The sequence below is a fragment of the Bos grunniens genome, chromosome 16 (genome assembly GCF_055505025.1).
Source record: "Bos grunniens cultivar Pamir isolate PY7600 chromosome 16, Bosgru_T2T1.0, whole genome shotgun sequence".
In the NCBI taxonomy this organism is placed as follows: Eukaryota; Metazoa; Chordata; class Mammalia; order Artiodactyla; family Bovidae; genus Bos; species Bos grunniens.
In genome coordinates, this window is record NC_141180.1 from 30636725 (window position 1) to 30654433 (window position 17709).

At 57.9% G+C, this 17709-nt stretch overlaps 3 protein-coding genes across 49 annotated transcripts in view; 1 reads left to right on the forward strand and 2 right to left on the reverse strand.

Moving 5' to 3' along the window:
- Positions 1–1845, reverse strand: part of MORN1 (MORN repeat containing 1) — a 49282-nt gene extending 47437 nt beyond the window's left edge. For 7 of the 35 annotated variants that reach the window (XR_015142736.1, XR_015142738.1, XM_086342513.1 and 4 more), the window contains exons 1-3: positions 1564–1845; positions 1010–1081; positions 87–185 (exon numbers count right to left, since the gene is read on the reverse strand). Coding sequence is in view for 26 of the 35 variants with exons in the window: in XM_086342513.1 (XP_086198639.1) it covers positions 87–185; positions 1010–1081; positions 1564–1672 (280 nt within the window). In the remaining 9 variants the exon portion in view is untranslated. Of the gene's footprint in view, positions 1–86; positions 186–1009; positions 1082–1509 lie in introns of all 35 variants that reach the window. The other 28 variants (XM_086342512.1, XM_086342528.1, XM_086342506.1 and 25 more) reach the window with 20 other exon arrangements.
- Positions 1846–1921: 76 nt separating this feature from the next.
- Positions 1922–12170, forward strand: RER1 (retention in endoplasmic reticulum sorting receptor 1). 3 transcript variants are annotated; one of them, XM_086342547.1, is made up of 7 exons: positions 1922–2068; positions 5328–5415; positions 6424–6528; positions 8089–8188; positions 9362–9440; positions 10640–10775; positions 11322–12170. In XM_086342547.1, exons 2-7 carry the CDS (start codon positions 5335–5337, stop codon positions 11409–11411), a joined length of 591 nt encoding a protein of 196 aa, XP_086198673.1. In that variant the 5' UTR covers positions 1922–2068; positions 5328–5334; the 3' UTR covers positions 11412–12170. The 3 variants fall into 3 exon arrangements, with proteins under 3 accessions (XP_086198673.1, XP_086198670.1, XP_086198671.1); XM_086342544.1 differs by having other exon boundaries at positions 1922–2067; positions 5334–5415; XM_086342545.1 differs by lacking the exons at positions 1922–2068; positions 5328–5415; positions 6424–6528 and adding an exon at positions 7311–7760.
- Positions 11543–17709, reverse strand: PEX10 (peroxisomal biogenesis factor 10). Of its 11 annotated transcripts, XR_015142743.1 has the most exons (8): positions 17509–17709; positions 16539–16619; positions 16251–16307; positions 15780–16180; positions 14458–14633; positions 14224–14359; positions 12459–13485; positions 11543–11890 (listed from the first exon to the last, which is right to left on the reverse strand). XR_015142743.1 is itself a non-coding variant. In XM_086342540.1 (7 exons), the coding sequence occupies exons 1-7, from the start codon at positions 17618–17620 to the stop codon at positions 11864–11866; spliced, it is 990 nt and encodes a 329-aa protein (XP_086198666.1). In that variant the 5' UTR covers positions 17621–17709; the 3' UTR covers positions 11543–11863. The 11 variants fall into 11 exon arrangements, 7 of the variants coding, with proteins under 7 accessions (XP_086198666.1, XP_086198668.1, XP_086198669.1 ...); XR_015142744.1 differs by lacking the exon at positions 16251–16307; XR_015142741.1 differs by lacking the exon at positions 14458–14633.

The following is a 17709-nucleotide window of genomic DNA, read 5'->3' on the forward strand; positions in this document are numbered from 1 at the left end:
GTTTAGACACAAGTGCCTTCTGCATCCAGAAAGGAGGGGGCAGCTCACAGCAGGGTGGGTTCAGGAAGAAACGCTGGCAAGCTGACCTGTCAGTGCCCAGTGCCGACAGCCCTCTCCCGTGATCTCTCCATCCACAAAGTCACCTTCGTAGTAACTCCCATCTTTAAACAGCAGCTTCCCCCGACCTGGTGAAAGACATCGTGATGTCAGGCTGTGGCTGGGAGTGACTGCTGGGGCCTGTGTGCGGCAGGGAGAAGAGCAGGTCGCAAGGTCTTTGTATTTGGTTCTGTCTGGGCCATCAAAACCTCAGGGACCCTGCCCCTAGATCTCCTCAGAGGGCACGTAACGGCCATCTTGCCTCTGTCAGCGCAGGTGCAGAGGGAGGTGCGGGGGGTGGGGGGGGAGAGAGAGAGAGAGAAAGGGCGAGAGAGAGAAAAGCATGAGGCAACACTGAAAAATACATTTTGAAAAGAAGGAACCACTTTGTCCAGGTCAGGAAGAGACTCACAGATTTCAGCACAAAAGGGAGAAACACCCACGTGGCAAAAACACTCCCATAAAAGTCAAAAGGTTCAAAATACACTGGCAGCCAACTGATACACAAATAGTTCATGAGAAAATACTGAAAGATCAATCCTCTGGCAGAAAAATCTGCAGAGGCTTCGAGCAGACAGAACCCCAAACAGGCATACAACTGTGACAGTAAACTTTGGAAAGTCCAGGTCTGCCTCTGGGGTGGACGCCAGGGGACTCTCACTTGCTACTTGCTCTCCTTGCTATTTAGATTCTTTTTTTACAAAAATGGTCAGGCTCTTCATCTTCAAGGAAAAAATAAAGACAGTTTTCATCAGCACCAAGGCGGCTGTCTGGGTCCCCCATTCTGCAGGAGATGGCCCCTCATGGGCATGAGTGAGGGCCCGGTATGGCAGGCAGGCACGTGGCCCCAGCTCCTCTGGGATGTGTGCTGTCAGTGGAATGGCTACAGCAAGAGGCCATAGCCTGTCCTTACCGTGTTTCTTGCCTCCTCTCCATTCTCCTTCGTATCGAAAGAAAGAATTCGGATAAACGTAGACCCCATAACCTGAAGGTTGAAAGGACACCCAGCTGAGCACCAGGTACAGATGACTTGGCTGACGACAAGCACGCACAAGGTGGGGGCCATCCCGGGGCTTCTCTAGGTGTCTGTCGTTTCACCTCTTAGTGAACCTCACCCCCACTCCTCCCCAAAAGCTGTTTGGGTCACAACTCTCCCTGTTAATCCGTTTATACAGCAGACATGCTGAGCGCCCAACCCGTGCAGAGGCGCCCGCCCCGCCACCCTGGGTCACCGAGGGTCGACTCAGTTCCTCCCAACTGGGTCTCCAGGCCCCAGCCGGTTCTGCTACTCGGGGCCCGGTACCCCGCCCATATCGTGGGCACCCAGACACCTGAGTTGGGGACGACAAAGCTCCCAGGGGTGCGAGCTGGGTTCGCAGTGAAGGTGGGGGAATGCTCAGCGAGTGCCCGGACCTGTCCGCCTCCCTCCCTTCCCGACGGAGGCCCGGTAGGGTAGTCGGCCGTTACCGTCCCGCGGTGGCCTTCCTGGAAGCTCCCGGTGCGGCAGGCAGGAGGTCGCGCGTCCCTCACTGGCGAACGCCATCTTGCCGCTAGAGGTTTCCCTTAGCAACCACATAGTTCTTCTCTACTGGCTTGTTGGTTGTGAGGGGGCGTGGCCTCTAGTCAGTCCCTGGGCGTTACCAAGTTCTGGAGCTGAACTATCTGGGCCCGGAGCCAGAGGACGCGAATGCGCTTGCGCAGCATGGCGAATTTCCGCCGCTTACGTCTCTTCCGCCTACGTGACAGCCCAGCCAACGGCCTGGGCGCTCGCACAGGAAGCGGAAATGGTTGGAGGCTCACGGCCCCGCCCCGGCGGCCATCTTGGAAGCCCGGGAGGCGGTGCCGCGCAGGACTGAGCGGAAGTGCTCGGTTGCCCCTTCCCGGACCGAGCGAAACGCCGGCGCGGCAGCCACCCGCGTCCTCCTTCCCGCGGCCCTCGGGAGACCGCGTTCGGCCGCAGTGGACCGCGAGGTGCTGGCGGGCGGGGCGGGGCTGGGGTCGGGCGGGTGCCGTGGTCCTGAGGGGCGCGCGTGAGACTGGGGCAGGGCCGGACCCCCGGGGTCGCCGCGGTGACCGGCTCCAGTTCCCTGGCAGCGCGTCCTGGGAGGGGTCGGCTGCCTGCCCGGGGCCGTGGGACCTCGGTGTCCTCGCCGATCCAGGGCGGCCTGCGGGACTTGGGTAGGAAGCGCCGCGGTGGACTTGGGTCGCTCGGGGTCGAGTCCTGGCCCTTCTGCACACCGAAGATCCCGAGCGCTCGGGCTAACCCGCCCGACGGCGCCCCGCGTGCTGTCCCACAGCTGCCCCCGGAAACCTGCCCCAGGCACATAGGCCTGGGAGCGTCCCTGGGCGCCTGCTATTCGGTCGGATTGGTCTCATTCCCGGAGATGTGTAAGGTGGAGCTCTCCTTGTAGGTGAATATAGGGCCCCCAGGTCTTGGTGGTGCAGGCGTGGTGGAGACGGGAAGGTGGTCGTGCCCAGGGAAAGGAGCCGGCCGTGAGCCCTGGCCGAGCACTCGGGTGGGTGAGGTCTGGAAGGGCCTTTCAGCGAAGAGAACAACATCGGAGGATGAAAGTGTGGGAAATTACCAGGCTCGGGACCCGGGAGAAAGGGGGCAGGGGATGAGGGGAGACATAGAGGGAACCAAACGGTGCCAGGCAGGACTGTCCTCGGTGTGGGATGCGTCTGCGTGGGGACAGCTCCACAGACAGGTGCAGTGATGACTCTGGTACAATGCCCACAAACCTGCATAAGTGATACTCCTGGTCTCTGTTTGGAACAGTTTGATCTTGTTTTTTTCTTTGTTTCCTTTGTGGCTGAGCCTGAGGCAGTGACATCCGACAGAGAACTTAACCCACTGCTAGCTCTGTGTCTGGCCTCATGGATAACGGAGCCGGCAGTGGAGGGACAAGGCTCCCCTTCCAGGAGCTTGCATTCTAGTAGGAGGAAATAGAGAAATGAGGCAGAAAGCAGTCAGAAGTGGCCTTGGAACTGCAGAGGACTGCAGACACCCCAGCTGTGTGACGGCCACCCTGATTGGAAACAAGTCCGAACAAGGCCAGCTTGCTGCCTTCCTCCTGGGGGTGCTTCTGGTTAGAACCGGGCCCCACACTGGTTCTAACAAGGCTGGCTGCTGACTCCCCACCAAAGGCCTGGGGGGCGGTGCTGAGATGCTGTGGCCCTGTTTCACAGACTGGAGTGGGGAGGGCCACAGTGGCCTGCGAGTCACGCCATAGACAGGCCATTTGATCCAAAGTTCACCTTCTTAATGTTGATGGGAGTTCAGCCAAGGCGTGGAGTTATGTTAATGTAAATGTCTTATGTCAGGTGACCTGAAGTTGGTCAACATGTCGTGGGCAGATCTTTCACACATTCAGTTAAGAGAACGAGACTTAGAAGCGGTTGTCTCTGTGTAGGGCATACTTTAGAGGAATAGCAGGTGTTTGTCTAATGTTAATTTTAATACCTCAATTCAAGTAAAGGCATTTAAATGGTAGACACTTTAGTCATAAAAAAGTAAAATAGGGAAAAATTTGTATGGAATCGTAGGATAAATGATGTTACTGATACAGCTTTCTTCTGGCCTGACTTTGGTCTAAATAGCGTGGCTGGCCTTCTCTAATTTAGCCCTTTTGAAAATAGGAAATTTTCCCCAGTTGAATATAAAGGCAAACTTCCCCAAAAGACAGGGCTAGGAGCTACAGTTCACTGTGGCTCCCAGGAAAGCAAAGGGCATTTCTGGGTCTCCTTGGCACTCTGCCCCTCCACTGCTGGGCTCCAGGAAATGGTGTTACGGAATCAGAGTAGACGTTCTAGCGCAGATGTGCTGGTGCTTGTGGGATTGCTCAGATTATCTGCATATCAAAGTTGTACTGTTGACCCTTGAACAGCATGGATTTGTACTGCACGGGTCCACTCTCGTGTGGATTTTTTTCATGAGAACAGTACCGCAGTACTGCACAATCTGCGATTGGTTGAACTGCAGGTCCAGAGACTGACTCTAAAGTTATACTTGGATCGTTGACTGCTGGGGCTGACGCCCCTGCGTTTGTTCAAGGACCCACTGCAATTGGTACTGTGTTCCATCTGGGATCTAGGATCATGTTGTGAGCCTGCTAACTAGCGGGTGCATTCAGGGAGGATGTGCAGATCCAGGCTCTAGCCTGGCAGTGAAGAGGCCGAACAAGGCTCAGACCGTTGGACGCCTCAGGTGTCTGCCCAAATGGGAAGGGCTGCTGTGCCACCTTCCAGATGAGGAACGGTGGCTGCATGACCATACCACTCAGGGGCAGTGGGCTCCATGTTGGAGTCCACTTCTGGTCCCCAGCCCTGCCATGGTGCCACAGGTGGGGAGGAAGCCGCCCATGGTATGGGGGCAGTGAGAGCTTGTCCCTAGCATCTTCACCAGCTTTGGACTGGCATGGCCTTCTGCCCTCTGCTTCCTTTTTGTTCTGCGGTTCAGGTGGGGGCCATGCTGGGCTGCAGGAGCCAAGGCCAGAGCTGCTCTTGACTTTGAGCAAGTGGCCTGGACTATCTGAGGCTGACGTGCTGCTGTGGCATAGGGGTGACGGTGCCCACCCTTCTCTTGGCGATTTGGGCTCTCATGTGCTGAGTCCTCATGGAGTCGCGCGGTCGGATGAAGTAGTCAGGAGCAGATAGGGTTACCTCCACGCACAGATAAGGAACTGGGGCGCAGACAGACGGCTACTGGGAATCCTGGCCATGGAGTGGGGACCTGGTCTGGACAGGGCCTGGCACCGTGGGGAGCAGCCTGGACAGAGACCAGGTGGGGCCTAGAGAAGAGGGGCTACTTGGGAGCCTGTGGAGCGGCAGGAGGAGATGCTGGCAGCGGGCGAGTCTGGAGAGCCTTGGGGAGGTGGGTGTAGCCACCTGTGCTGCAGACTGGCCCCAGGGAATGTGTCCACAGGACTTTGTAGCCAGCGGGGTGGCCCTGGGACTGGTGGGAGGAGTGTGAGCAGGTGACAGGAGCGGAAATGAAAGTCCACCGGCGCTGCTTTGCATGTCATGTGGCCTCCTGGCTCCACCAGAGCATGTTGCTGGCTTCTTTCTCTTTCCTGGATGACTCGTGGTAAAGACACAGGCTGGAAGCCTCCACGTGTGTGAAATAGTGAATACTGGAAAAACCTGCTCGGTGGTGTTGATGGAAATAGGGCAGTGATTAGGTGCTTGAATGCTGTTTATTTAGTATAAAAGTGTTTTGTGTTTTTCTTGGTTTACAGAATGTCTGAAGGTGACAGTGTGGGAGATTCTGTCCATGGGAAGCCGTCTGTGGTCTACAGATTTTTCACACGACTTGGACAGGTTGGTTTGGGGTTGCAGAGCTGTATACACATTTAAGGAGAAGGCAGTGGCACCCCACTCCAATACTCTTGCCTGGAAAATCCCTTGGACGGAGGAGCCTGGTAGGCTGCAGTCCATGGGGTCGCTAGGAGTCGGACACGACTAAACGACCTCACTTTCACTTTTCACTTTCATGCACTGGAGAAGGAAATGGCAACCCACTCCAGTGTTCTTGCCTGGAGAATCCCAGGGACGGCGGAGCCTGGTGAGCTGCCGTCTATGGGGTCTCACAGAGTCAGACAGGACTGAAGCGACTTAGCAGCAGCAGCCACATTTAAATGAGACTTGACCCTGGGGCATTTCCCCATGGAGTGTAAGTGTCCTGGTAGCCCCCCTGGGGCTAAACTAAAACTGTGTTGACTTTTAAAAGAAAAAAAAATAGCATCTGGAAAACTTGATAATTATTGAAGCCAGGTCATGGGCCTCTGTGGGCACACATTCTCTCTTATGAATGAATAAAATTTTTCATAATTAGAACTTAAAAATCGGAATTAATTTCAAATCAAAATGAGAATGCAGACGTGTATATTAGTTAAATACTTACACAGATGTACACACGTACGTAGACATGTGTGCACATGTGTGAATCTAGGAATTTGGCCATTTGCTCTGCAGCTGTGTCCATTCCTCGCCCCCTGCCCCTCCACTGCTGGGCGGGCGGGACCGGCTCCAGGGTAAGCGGCTACGGGACAGGACCTGCCGCTGAGCCCCAGGTGCAGAGTGGTAACATTCCTCTGTCTCTGCTGTCCTCTCTGTCTCCCCACGATGGCCTCTCGGGCCGATGCTGTGGGGCCATCGGCTGTGAGAGAGATCTGTAATATCTTTGGTTAAAGAACAAGTGCGTCTCCAGAACTGTCGCAAGTAACTTTTGGATTAATTGTAGTCACCGCTCGGCGCGCAGGTCAGCAGCAGGCGTGCTGTGCAGCGGGAACCCCAGGGCGGCCGTAACACAGTCTGTGTCCCTCCTAGATCTACCAGTCCTGGCTGGACAAGTCTACGCCACACACGGCCGTGAGATGGGTGGTGACGCTGGGCCTGAGCTTCATCTACATGATCCGCGTTTACCTGCTGCAGGTCGGTGGGGCGGGACCTGGCCTGGTGTGCAGGTGGGAGGGTTGTTTCTCCTTCTGTCTCTGGGGTAGAAGTGTCCTGGTCTGCTCAGGGGACCTCCTGGTACCCCTTGGCTGGGCCTCCTGGGGGCTGGGGACAAACTCACCTTCTGGACTGGCCACCTCATTCCCTGGGTGCATGAGACAGGCTGGCATCCGAGGAAGACCAGGTGAGATGACTGAGGGCTCTCCCAGGGGCCGGGCGTCCTCCCTGAACCCTGAGAGCAGGGAGGCTTAGGCCTCGTCCGGGGCTTTTTGCCCTGGGCAGGACAGCTGTTTCCTCCATGAGAGCAGACCCATCTTCCTGGGTGTCTCCCAGGTTAAGAAGGATGGGTGTGAGGACAGGTACTCCACCCATTGGACACTGCCCTGCGTCCAGCCCTGGGGGAAACTGTCCCCTCGGCCGAGTGTAGAGACTCATCCTTGGTGGTGGTGCTTGTGTCTGTGTTTCTGAGAGGAAGCCTAACCCTGCTCAGTGCAGAGGTGGCAGGCCTGGAGCAGCTCTGCAGCAGGCACGGTTTGTGTCGGCAGTCTACAGTTAATGTTGTTTGCTGTGCTTGGGTTTAGGTGTTCTTAAGAAATTGGACTTGGTCCAGTCTTCATGGAAAGAGTGACCTCGAAACCTTGAATTGGGGGATTTGGGCAGGATGGGGGTGTGTTTCGTACAGGCTAGTTTCCCAGGTTAGACTCACCAAGTCCATGCCTGATTTGACATCCCTCCAGCCTCAACTCAGCTGTTAATTTTTCACATTTAGGATTTTGTTGTCTCACTTGAACATTTTTTAAGGTATCAGGACATCAAATGCCAGCGTGACAGATCTCAACTGGTTTGTGTGAAAACATTTGGGCTTTTAGAATTGGTCATGCAGCGCAGTTCTGGTTCTCATTGGATAAACTCACTCCTTTAAGAATGAGCTGAGGACTTCCCTGGCAGTCCAGTGGTTAGGACCTCCAGTGCGGGGCCCAGGTTCGATCCTTGGTCGGGGAACTAAGATGCCGTGTTCCATGCGACCAAGAAGTCCAGTGGCAGACGTACGCCCTCCTCTGTGTCTCCTGAGGAAGGTTTTTCTCCGTAATACTCTGAGTCGTTGGTTTCCTGATTTTCTGGTTCTGGATTTCTTCTGGGCAGAGGTTGTGAGCAGTCCTCGCACGGTGTGTGTGGTGCCAGCCACCTGCTGCAGGGAGCTGAACTCTCAGGTCTTGGGCTGGTTCGGGGCCTGTGTCCAGGTTGGGGGCTGCTGGCGAGGACAGACCTGTGACCTGGGTGTGCAGCTTGGGTGTGTGGCTTTGTGAAGCACCCTGTTTCTGCTATCTTCTGGGGCTCTGGTGGCTTCAGGTTTTGGGTGCATTTAACCGGACGCTGGCTTGTCCATGCTTAAGACCCACAATGCAGCCTGAGACTCACTGTCACTGTGGTCGCTTACTGCTCTTCTGTCACTTGTTCTGAGCTTGTGTCCACGTGGGTTCAGTCCAGATGAGGACTGGGTTCAGGGTGGCCTCACTGACCGTGTTCCTTCTCTTCTAGGGTTGGTACATCGTGACCTATGCCTTGGGAATCTACCACCTGAATCTGTTCATAGCTTTCCTTTCTCCAAAAGTGGACCCTTCGTTAATGGAAGATTCAGGTACAGTGAAGTGTGCCTCCTTTGCTCTTTGGGGAGAGTTGTGATTTTATGTGCTTCACAGAACTTTTTTCTCCAGAAACATTTGAAATCTCAACTTTGGAGACTGTTCTTTAGGTGTTTAAAATGTACTTGGAACTTCTGTGATTCTGGCAAGTTTGTTTGTAGAAGGACTTGATAAACCCTGTCACAGTCACAGGAGGTGGGCGCTTTTTCCTTTCTGTGTTTGGCAGATGAGGAAACTGAGCCTTGGGGCTCTGTAGCCGGTTCAGGGGTGGGATGGAGGGGTAGGGTGGGGGTGAGCCGGGGCCTGCCTCCTGGGCAGGTGGCCTAGCCAGGGTCCCTTCTCGCAAAAGCAGGCATCCATACTGGTTGGCGTGGCTCACTGAGGCCACTGGCCCCAATGTCCCAGGACAGTGGGTTGAAGAGTTCTTGGCTCTGGCTGCTCCTGGCATACCTGGGCCAGATGGAGGCCTCAGTGCATGCCTGCCAGCCAGCTGGGGATGAGGTGGTGCATGACCAGATGCTGAGGCCTTCATTTGGGCCAACGCTGCCATGTTGGTAACACCCGCTGCAGCTCCTGTGGAGCCCATGGGATCCTGCTTGTTGTGGCAGAGACACTGTCCAGACTGCAGATCGTGACTAGAACAGTGTGTTTTCTCTGTGGAGTATCTGATGGAAATATCAAAGGAAACAACCCTTTCATTTACTGTTGCCATTTGGGGAATTAGAAAGCAAGAGGCCTGTCTGTAGGCCTCAGTTTCTCCATGTGTCACTGGGGAGGGCACCTTCCTGGGTGGGGTGGGGTGGGATTCCTGGCTCGTGGCGGAGGGCAGCTGTCCCGAGCCCAGCGCCCTCTCGAGCCAACACGGCTCCCGCCTCTGCCTGCTCGTGGCTGTGTGTGCTCATCTCTCCCCTTCCCTTCAGGTCTCATGTCGTCCGGTTGATGGGTTCCTGAAAATTGGCATGGGGTGAATTTTTTACACGATCTCTTGAAGTAGTCTTAACAAGAAATTCTCATACAAATCTAAAGCTGTGAATGTTTCTAAATCAGCCGAAATTTTTGTTAAAGTCTGGGTTTCATGTGTCAGGGCTGTTGGTTCAAAGCCCTAGGGAGCTTAGAGCTGTAGGAAGGACGGGACTGCCCGCCTCACCCTGCTGACTCTGACCTTTCAGACGACGGCCCCTCATTACCCACCAAACAGAACGAGGAGTTCCGACCCTTCATCAGGAGGCTCCCAGAGTTTAAGTTCTGGTGAGTCCCTCATCCCCCGTGGTCCTGCCCCCGTGTTCATCTCGCCCCACCCTTGTACCACCACCTGTGCTCCTCCCCGTGTGTTCCCCCTTTTTCTTCCACACGGTCCTTCTCACGTGCTCTCTGTGCTGCCCGCCATCCCGTGCTCCTCCCCCCATGCTCCTCCCCGCTGTGCTTGTTTCCACATGTGGCTCTGAGCTGGGCAGGTGTTTTGGTTCTGGTGAGCTGGCAGCCTAGACTCCTCAGAGAAACGCCAGCTCTAGTGTGTTTCCCTGTCTTGGACGTTGTCTCACCCAGAATGTGAGATATGCCTGCTGGGCATGGAGGGTCCTAGGGGCCTCCAGGGCCCACCCTGCTCTGGGTTGCAAAGTAACATCATTGTGCCTTGAAGCCACAAAAAGGGGGCTGCTTCGGGGTGGAGGGTCCTGGGTAGGTGACTGACTCGGCCTCTGGGGGTACGCTGCTGTGCACTGAGGGGACTAGCTCCCTCCCCGCTTGGTTCTTGGATGACCTGAGCACAGGGCAGGTGTTGGTGTGAAGAGGGGTTGACTTGTCTGTAGGCCTCCTGGAGGTGGTCCCGTGTGTGTGATGTAATGATGAGTGTGAGAGGGGGGTGGAGATGACCCCGCTGGCTGGGGAAGTGGGAGGGTCTGTGAGTGTGTCCGTCCTGTTCTGTGCCATTGGCGTCTTCACCCTGCCCTCCTGGTGCGGGTGCAGCCCCAGTTGGGTGTGAAGTGCTGGGCCTAGGGCTCCTAGGGGAGGGGTGGGAAGCAGGCGAGGCTGGGTCCTGTCTGCGCTCTGGGGTAGCCTTTGCGTGCTAGAAAGGGAGAGCCAGGTGCACTTGAAGTAGGGCTGCGACCCTGGAGTGCTTGACCCTGAGCTGGAGGGCGGGTGGCCCTGAGGTCTAGTTGCACCTGTTTGACGGGATGCTGCTTGGCCACGGGGACAGCCTGCCAGGCATGTGGGACTTGGGCTGGAGGCTTGGGACTGGGTTTCTAGACGTGCCCCTGCAGCACATGGCATCCCTGTCCAGCCACCAGCCTGAGCAGCACCAGCACCCCCACTGCTCATTTTACGCTTTGCGTCTGTGTCACATGTGGTACGTGACACACGCCACACGTAGCTCCCACCCGCTTCTGGAGGAGACCCCGCCCCCCAGGGCCGCCTCCTGTGCTGACCACTGACCTCTCCTTCCACAGGCACGCGGCGACCAAGGGCATCTTGGTGGCCATGGTGTGCACCTTCTTTGAGGCCTTCAACGTCCCGGTGTTCTGGCCCATCCTGGTGATGTACTTCATCATGCTGTTCTGTATCACCATGAAGAGGCAGATAAAGGTAAAGCTCAGGTGCTGCTGTGCCGTGAGACAGCATGCCTGGCGTCAGGAGCTCTGAGCTACGCTTCGGTCCGAGACACCGGGGCTGTGCAGTCTGGTGGGTGTGTGCGCTTGCCACTGGCATGAGCCACAGCCGCTGTGTCTGGTCCGTGTACAGGGCCAGGTCCTCAGCACAGCCTCAGGTCACACCCTCAGGTCTGGCACATCATCCAGGGGACAGTCAGGGCCCAGGATGCGTCATGTGATGCCACCATCACCCTAAGCCATACTTGGTGACAGGGCGGCTCCGCTTTGTCCTTTTCTTCCCCAATCCCAGGTCCCCAGCTTAGTAGCTCTAGTTTGTTCTGCACACAGGGTGGGGGTCATGAAACCTGTCTCCTACCCCTGAGGTTTCTAGCAGCTCAGCTGGCTCAGCCAGGCGGTAGGGGGACGGGGTGTCTGAGGAGCCCTGGCTTCCTGCCTGCGTGCAGCAAAGATGGGCTCAGAGCTGGAGGGGAGTTGGGCCATGGGGAGGCCATGCTGAGATGTTTCTGTCTGTCTGTCCCAGCACATGATCAAGTACCGGTACATCCCATTCACGCACGGCAAGAGGACATACAAGGGCAAAGAGGACGCGGGCAAGACATTCGCCAGCTAGACGGCCACCTGCCACCTCACGGCGCCTTCTCTTCTCACATACAGTAGTTGAGTACAAGGGAGTTATTTTCTTTCTAAAAAGAAGCTTCGATTATTTGTAACTGAAGTATCAGGTTTTTGAAGAAACTGGCATTTAAACCGAATCGCATTGATTTATTTTCCAGCCGGTCAGGTGTGCAGACGCCGGACTTGTAGTGGAACGCAGGCTGGGGGACAGCCGGGTGGTCTGGGGAGGGTGGGTGGCCGGCCGGCCGGCTGGCGGTGGGGTCAAGCCCGCAGAGGGATCTAGGACGCCTGGCTGCTGCCTCTGAGGATGCCTGCCGCCCGCGTGGAGGATGCGCGCCCACCGGAGCAGCCGCTCCCTTAGCTTCGGGTTCCAATGCCAGTTTCCCAGTTCATCTCACGGGAGATGTGTCGAGTTGGCCTCTACCATGATGACTCAAAACTTTGTTCTTAACCACCATGATTGCTTTTGAGGGCCTGGAATTACAAATATATATTTTAATTGTTTGAGGTTATTTTGACACCTTTCTTTGATACGTCAAGAGTTGTTTTAAGTGTGTTCTCGGCAGCAGCCCCTTTCAGAGGCATCTGGCAGGAGGGCCAGTGCCGTGGGCTTTAACACACGGCTTCTCACTTTCTACGGGGAAACAACTTTAACCTGCATGTCAGCTTTTTTGATGTGATAAAAACCAATACTCGTAAACATTTTACTAAGTGACTTTTTAATTCCAACTTTATTAAAGACAATGTCCCCGCTCTTGTGTAGTCTCTATCTAACCCACCACAGCTCCTGCACCACGAGGGCCCGCGGGGCGCCCAGCCGCCCTGGGAGGTGGTCACACTGCCACGCCGCTGACTCCCGGCTCCAAGCGCCGTTTCCATCTGTCTCGGTTTTGGACCTCAAGTGTTCCCCTCATGGCTTCTTTTTTGCCAGTTTTTGCAAATCTGAACTAAGCAGCTCTTGCTTTTAAGAGGCCACATGAAGATCTTTGTGTACCTGACCCGAATTTTAAACTTCACACGTAAATGATGTTCAGATCAGTACCTGTTACCAGGCCGTGGCAGCTGCAGCGCTTGTGCTCTCGACTTGCTCATACTGTTGTCCCAGTAAGTGCGCTGATGTGAGACTTGACGGCAACTTGCAGCCACTCGTTGACAGTGTGAGGATGGGGTTTAGGACCCACGGAGCCTCCCCCTGTGCTCCTACCTGCCTGGAGCAGGGCCCGCGGTCACAGCCCGTCTGTGGGGCTGACCTCCGCCTCTTGAGGGCCTTGGCCACCAAGTCATGTGGAGAAGAGGCCCTTCCACATGGGTGTGTGCACCCCTCACAGCGTCAGCACACCAGCACTTCTGTGGAATTGGTGCTGTAAGGATGCCTACGCCAAAATCCAGTCTGCAGGATTTAAGCAGATCTAAAAACCTGAAGATAACAAAGGTGGCAGGAAGCAGGCTGGCCACAGTGGTGAGTGGTGACGGCAAGCTGGCTGGCCCGCTAGGTGCTCCACGTGGGAGGAGACCCCTCCTGTGGTGAGGCTGGAACACACACTGCCGTGTTCTAGAATGGGAAGCAGACTTGACCATTCACTAGAAGGCATGTGCCAGAGGTGTTACGGTTGATGACAGCTTCTGGCTTTCTGGTAACAGTTGTGCTCCCGCCCTCCAAAGCCAGCTTCAGTGACAAGGGTGAAGTCTGTGGGTCTTCTGGGCTGCAGGATTATCATGCTGGGAAAGCAAACTGCTGGTGCTGGGCTCCAGGTCAGTCAGGCCCCGCCCTATGAGTGACTGGTTTGGGGAAGGGAGGGGCGTTCTGAGGGTGGACTGGCCGCCCAGCAGGTCCCCACCCAGCCTGCCCTGCAGGCCTGCATTAGCCAGGTCCAAGTCCAGGTCCGGCGCCCATCCTCCTGGCAGCTGGCACGGTATCACACGTGACAAAAGTCTTGAGACTTTCTTGATGTCTGTGCAGGTGAAGTCGACAAGAATAAGACTGCTCTTCCAGCAAGGGGTCAGCGGTAGTGCCGCAGGTAGACCAGCTTCTGGGGGAGGAACTTCTCCCTGCAGAGGGGACACTCCGTCTGGGGAGAGGGGGGACAGTCACAGGCCGCACCCGGCACAGCATCTCCAATAAAACAGGGATGTACCCACGTCTCTTAGAGCATTTTTTGAGACATTGCGGGCAGTCGGGGCGCATGGCAGGGACAGTGACCAGTGAGGGGACGGTGAGGCCACAGGTGATGCGGGATGGGGAGGGTGCTTGGCCATTGAAGGACCATGGCTACCCAGAGCCTCCCAGGAGTTTTGGGATGTGAACTTGAGTGTCCTGTCCCCACCCCTTGGGACTGGGTCCCTCCTGTGAGGGCACGTGCCCCACATGGGCCGTGTGGGAGGCAGTGCCTGTGTTCCTGGGGCCTCTGCAGGGTGGCCTGGACCCCAGGAGGAGGCTGCAGCACCCCCGCCCCTGGGGCCCTGTGGGCTGAGGAACCAGGCAGGCTGGGCCTCAGGCCCCCGGAAGAGATGGGGAGGTACACGGGGGCCCGGGGGCTGCCCCTGCCCGGAACCATTACAGGCCTACGAGCTAAGTCCCCTGCTCTGGCCCCCTGGCTTGCTGGACCGTACACTCCAAGGTCTCAAGGCTGAGCTCTGGCCCCAGGACTCTAGGGCCTGCCTTTCTGGGTTGGAGCTTCACCTTTCACCAGTGCAGTGCCCTGACTCCAGACATTGCCCTGGGTCCAGCCTACCTGGAGGCTTCTAGAAGTACGCCCCTACCCCAAATGACAGGCGGTTTTGGGGACAGGAATGCTCCAGGCGCCCACCTTGGTGTCGCTCCAGTGGGTTATACACTCCCAGCAGAACAGGTGGCCGCAGGGTGTGGCCGTCGAATGCCTGCGTTCCTCCAAGCACAGCGTGCACAGTGGGTTTCTGGAAACTGCTCTTTCCTCTGTATGGTTCCTGGTGGGAGTGGGTGGATGGGACACAACTGAGCCGGAGTCCTGCCGGGCACCTGGGGAGCCAGCCCCTACCCTACGCTGCCGCCCTGCCCCATGCACCTGCGGTGGGACAGGCCGCGCTGCAGCCTCCACTCCCTCCGGGCACGCTGCCTCTGCTGGAAGCCGTAGAGCTGCAGGCCTGCGGCCAGCGCCAGGTGCAGCAGGGACACCAGCCCCAGCAGCTGGTAGCTGGCGCGAACCCGAGGGTCCTCGGCAAGCGGGCGGCGGACACGGAGCTGTCAGAGACCCGGAGGACAGTCACGTGCTCAGAGGGCGCGAGGCACTGAGCAGCCCAAGGGCCTAGCCTTCAGGTGGGATTAAGCCAAGCCTGCCCTCTGGCTGCGGGTTGGGCAGGAGTGCCTGGTGGGCCCAGCACTGAGCAAGGAGGGTGGTGATGGAGCCTGCAGGTCACTGGTTGCAAGCAAGGCATCGTGGGAAGGGGACTGCTAGGCACCCAAGCCTCACAGAAAAGGAACCAGCAAAGAGGCCTGAGCTGGGGAGCCCTGCGGACGGCAGGGGAGCCCTGCATGGCGGACCTGCTATTCAGCCCCATCTGGAAACAGAAGCTCCTGCTTGTATCAAGGCCCTGGGCTGACCGTGTGATTCTGCAGGCTGGGACTCCCAGCCACATCCTCCAATGGAAAGCTACTTGCCCTCCACTGCCGTCTCCTTCCCTAGCTGGGAGCAGGGACTGTCGGGTTAGCCAGACCAGCCAGAGCCCAAGAGGTGGGGCCCTGGTGTCTGTGGAGGAAGAGCCCCCGTGGCTGCCCCGAGGCCCCGAGTGGGTGGCAGTAGCTCGACAGACACCTGACGCAGCGGGCAGTGTGAGGGCAGTGAGCACTGGAGCTGGGAGGAGGCGGCGCAGAGGCACTGGATACCCCTGCCAGGGGAGGCGAGTGGTGGGGAAGAGCCTGGAGACCCTCGGGAGGTGGGGCCCGAGGGGAGGCCTTCCGGATGAACCTTGAAGCCAGGGCATCAGCTGAGACCCAGCAGGGTTGGAGTCCCTGTGGTGGGCAGAGACCACCAAACCTCCCCAGGTGGGAGGCCAGCAGGGATGCTGGTGGCGACGGGGTCCATGTGGTTGCTATCTGGTCACCCTCAGGGGGATGTCCCCAAACCTGACCCTCTGTCAGGACGGCCTGGATGGGGTGGGCATAGGGCCCAGGAGCCCGGGTATACAGCAAGGTGGCCACAGGTACTAGCAGTGGAAAAAAGACTCACCCCACCCTCATCAGGGTTTTTGGAAACCAGACTTCCTCCGGTCTTTTAGGACCCGACAAGACCCATGCTTCCAGTGGGGATTTCAGCTCCAGCCCTGTGACTGCTTGCGGGCATAGTCCCCGAAGAACAGCCTCCGCAGACAAGCCAGACCTGTTACTTACGTAGGTGATGCCTGTGAACCTCTTGGCCAGGTGGTAGAAGGCACCATGGATGTAGAACCAGGCCACGTGGAGACGTTGGAGGCACCCGAGGCCCTGTTTGAGCGCTGACACGGCGCGCAGGAGCACCCCCTGCTGCTGTTCCGTCAGGCCGGCCGTGCACCGGTGCACCCAGCGCCTCATCCCTGACTGGCTGCTGGGGGCCAGGCTGCCCCGCAAGGGCCAGGCGCCATCGCCGGTGGCCTGCAGCTCGTGCTCCAGGTGGAGCAGGGCCTTATCCAGCAGGTAGGGCAGGACGGTGTGCAGCGCCACCAGGATCCCGCGTCGCAGCCTTGAGGGCACGTGGCGCTGTGATGGGCCCACCTGCACGACGCTGACGTATTCCTCCCCAAGGGTCTGGTAGCCTGCAGGGAGAGGGGCCTCAGCGATCTCCTCTACCGGGCCCCCACCTCCCCTCCAAAGGATGATACTCACAGCCCACGCCCTGTGGTAGGGCGCAGTGCTGGGACCCCTCTTGGACCACGGGTTCAGCTGCGGAGAAACAGTCCCAGACAGACGTGACAGGGAACCTCAGGGCTTCCAGAGGCCTGGCCTGGACTCAGGGCCTGGCCCCCACCTAGGGAGGGGTTTGGGCCCCTTCCTTCCCAGAGACTGCATGTGGGCCAGTTGGGGGACACTGTGAAGCACCTCCAGAAAGCTCCCTTTGCAGGCAGCCCTCTCCTGTCCTCGGGGCCCCTCGGGAGGTCGCACTGTGGCCGCTACCTGCTAGTGTGGTGAGGCCGAAGTAGGCGAGATCCGACACCAGCTCTACTTCTCTCCTCCACTCCAGCCACTTCTTCGCACCTAAGAGGAGGAACTGTACGTGTTATTCCTGAGGGGCTGGGGGCCGTGGGGCATGAGGGTCAGAACAATCCTTGCTTCTGCTGCCCAGGCTCAGCCCTGTAGCCCCTGACTTGCCCCCTACACTCTGCTCGCTGCCTGGACTCACACGCTGTTCACTCTTGCCATTGACACCTGCCTCACCTGGGCTCTGAGTGTCCTGAGAACCTACCCACCTGCAGCCATGCCCCCTCCAGGATCCACCTAGGCAACTGCTCTAGAACCCAGGGAACCACAAGGACAGGCAGTGTAACACAGTGACCAGCATCAAACCCGAGCTCCAACACTGCTGGCTGTGAGCTCAGGTGAGTTATATCTCTGGGATCCCCGTTTTTCTGTCTCTGAGGAGGGTAATAGCAGCAGGTCCTCCAGGCAGGCATGTGTTAAAACGAGTTAATGTTCTGAAGCACGGAGAGCAGTGTCTGACATGGAGTAAGTGAACCTGTTAGCAAGATTAATACACGGGCCATTTGTTTTGATCCTGTCGTGTTCCTCTCTTGCTCAAGGCCGGCCCATGGCTACCCGGCCCCAGTGTACAGCTTCCCTTCAGCTGCTCCGAAGGAGCCCGCTGTTGGCTGGAATCTACCCCACGCTATTGCCCCTACACTGGACTCCAACGCCCCTGCTCCACGGTAGCCTCGTGTCAGCAGAGCCGTGAACTCTTCCGCGCCTGGTGCCTGGCCTCCAACCCCGCCCTCTGCAGCAGGGGTCAAAGACCAGAGCACCTGTTCCTTCCTTCAGCTCAGGTCTTGGGGGGCGCACAGGGTCAGACCGAGCCTGCAGAGGGCTGAGCAGCGGGCCTGGGGCTCGTCTCCCCGCCTCGCGCCCCCACGGCCCCCGCAGCGGCCCTCACCTGCTAGGTTGTGTAAGGCGCCGCCCGCCGCGCTCCGCAGCCCGCCGCGGTAGTAGTCGTCCTTCTGCGCCGCGCGGACCACCTCCGGCGGGCTGGCGACCGCGGAAGCCATGGTCAAGGGTTGCAGGGCCGCGGGGATCTTGGGGACCGGGGGACGGGGAGGCGACGCAGGGACCCAGATAGCCACGCCCACGCGGCGGC

What these genes read in the sequence shown, in the direction of transcription:
- RER1 (XM_086342545.1), top strand. Translation starts at nt 7,557, where the DNA reads ATGCCGTGTTCCATGCGACCAAGAAGTCCAGTGGCAGACGTACGCCCT. An exon ending in GCAGGGAGCTGAACTCTCAG is followed by an intron (nt 7,761 to 8,088) that starts GTCTTGGGCTGG and finishes CTTCTCTTCTAG; the next exon opens with GGTTGGTACATCGTGACCTA. An exon ending in CTCCCAGAGTTTAAGTTCTG is followed by an intron (nt 9,441 to 10,639) that starts GTGAGTCCCTCA and finishes CTCCTTCCACAG; the next exon opens with GCACGCGGCGACCAAGGGCA.
- PEX10 (XM_086342536.1), bottom strand. Translation starts at nt 17,620, where the DNA reads ATGGCTTCCGCGGTCGCCAGCCCGCCGGAGGTGGTCCGCGCGGCGCAG. An exon ending in CGGCCTCACCACACTAGCAG is followed by an intron (nt 16,308 to 16,538) that starts GTAGCGGCCACA and finishes GTTTCTCCGCAG; the next exon opens with CTGAACCCGTGGTCCAAGAG. An exon ending in GGTTCACAGGCATCACCTAC is followed by an intron (nt 14,360 to 15,779) that starts GTAAGTAACAGG and finishes CACTCCCACCAG; the next exon opens with GAACCATACAGAGGAAAGAG.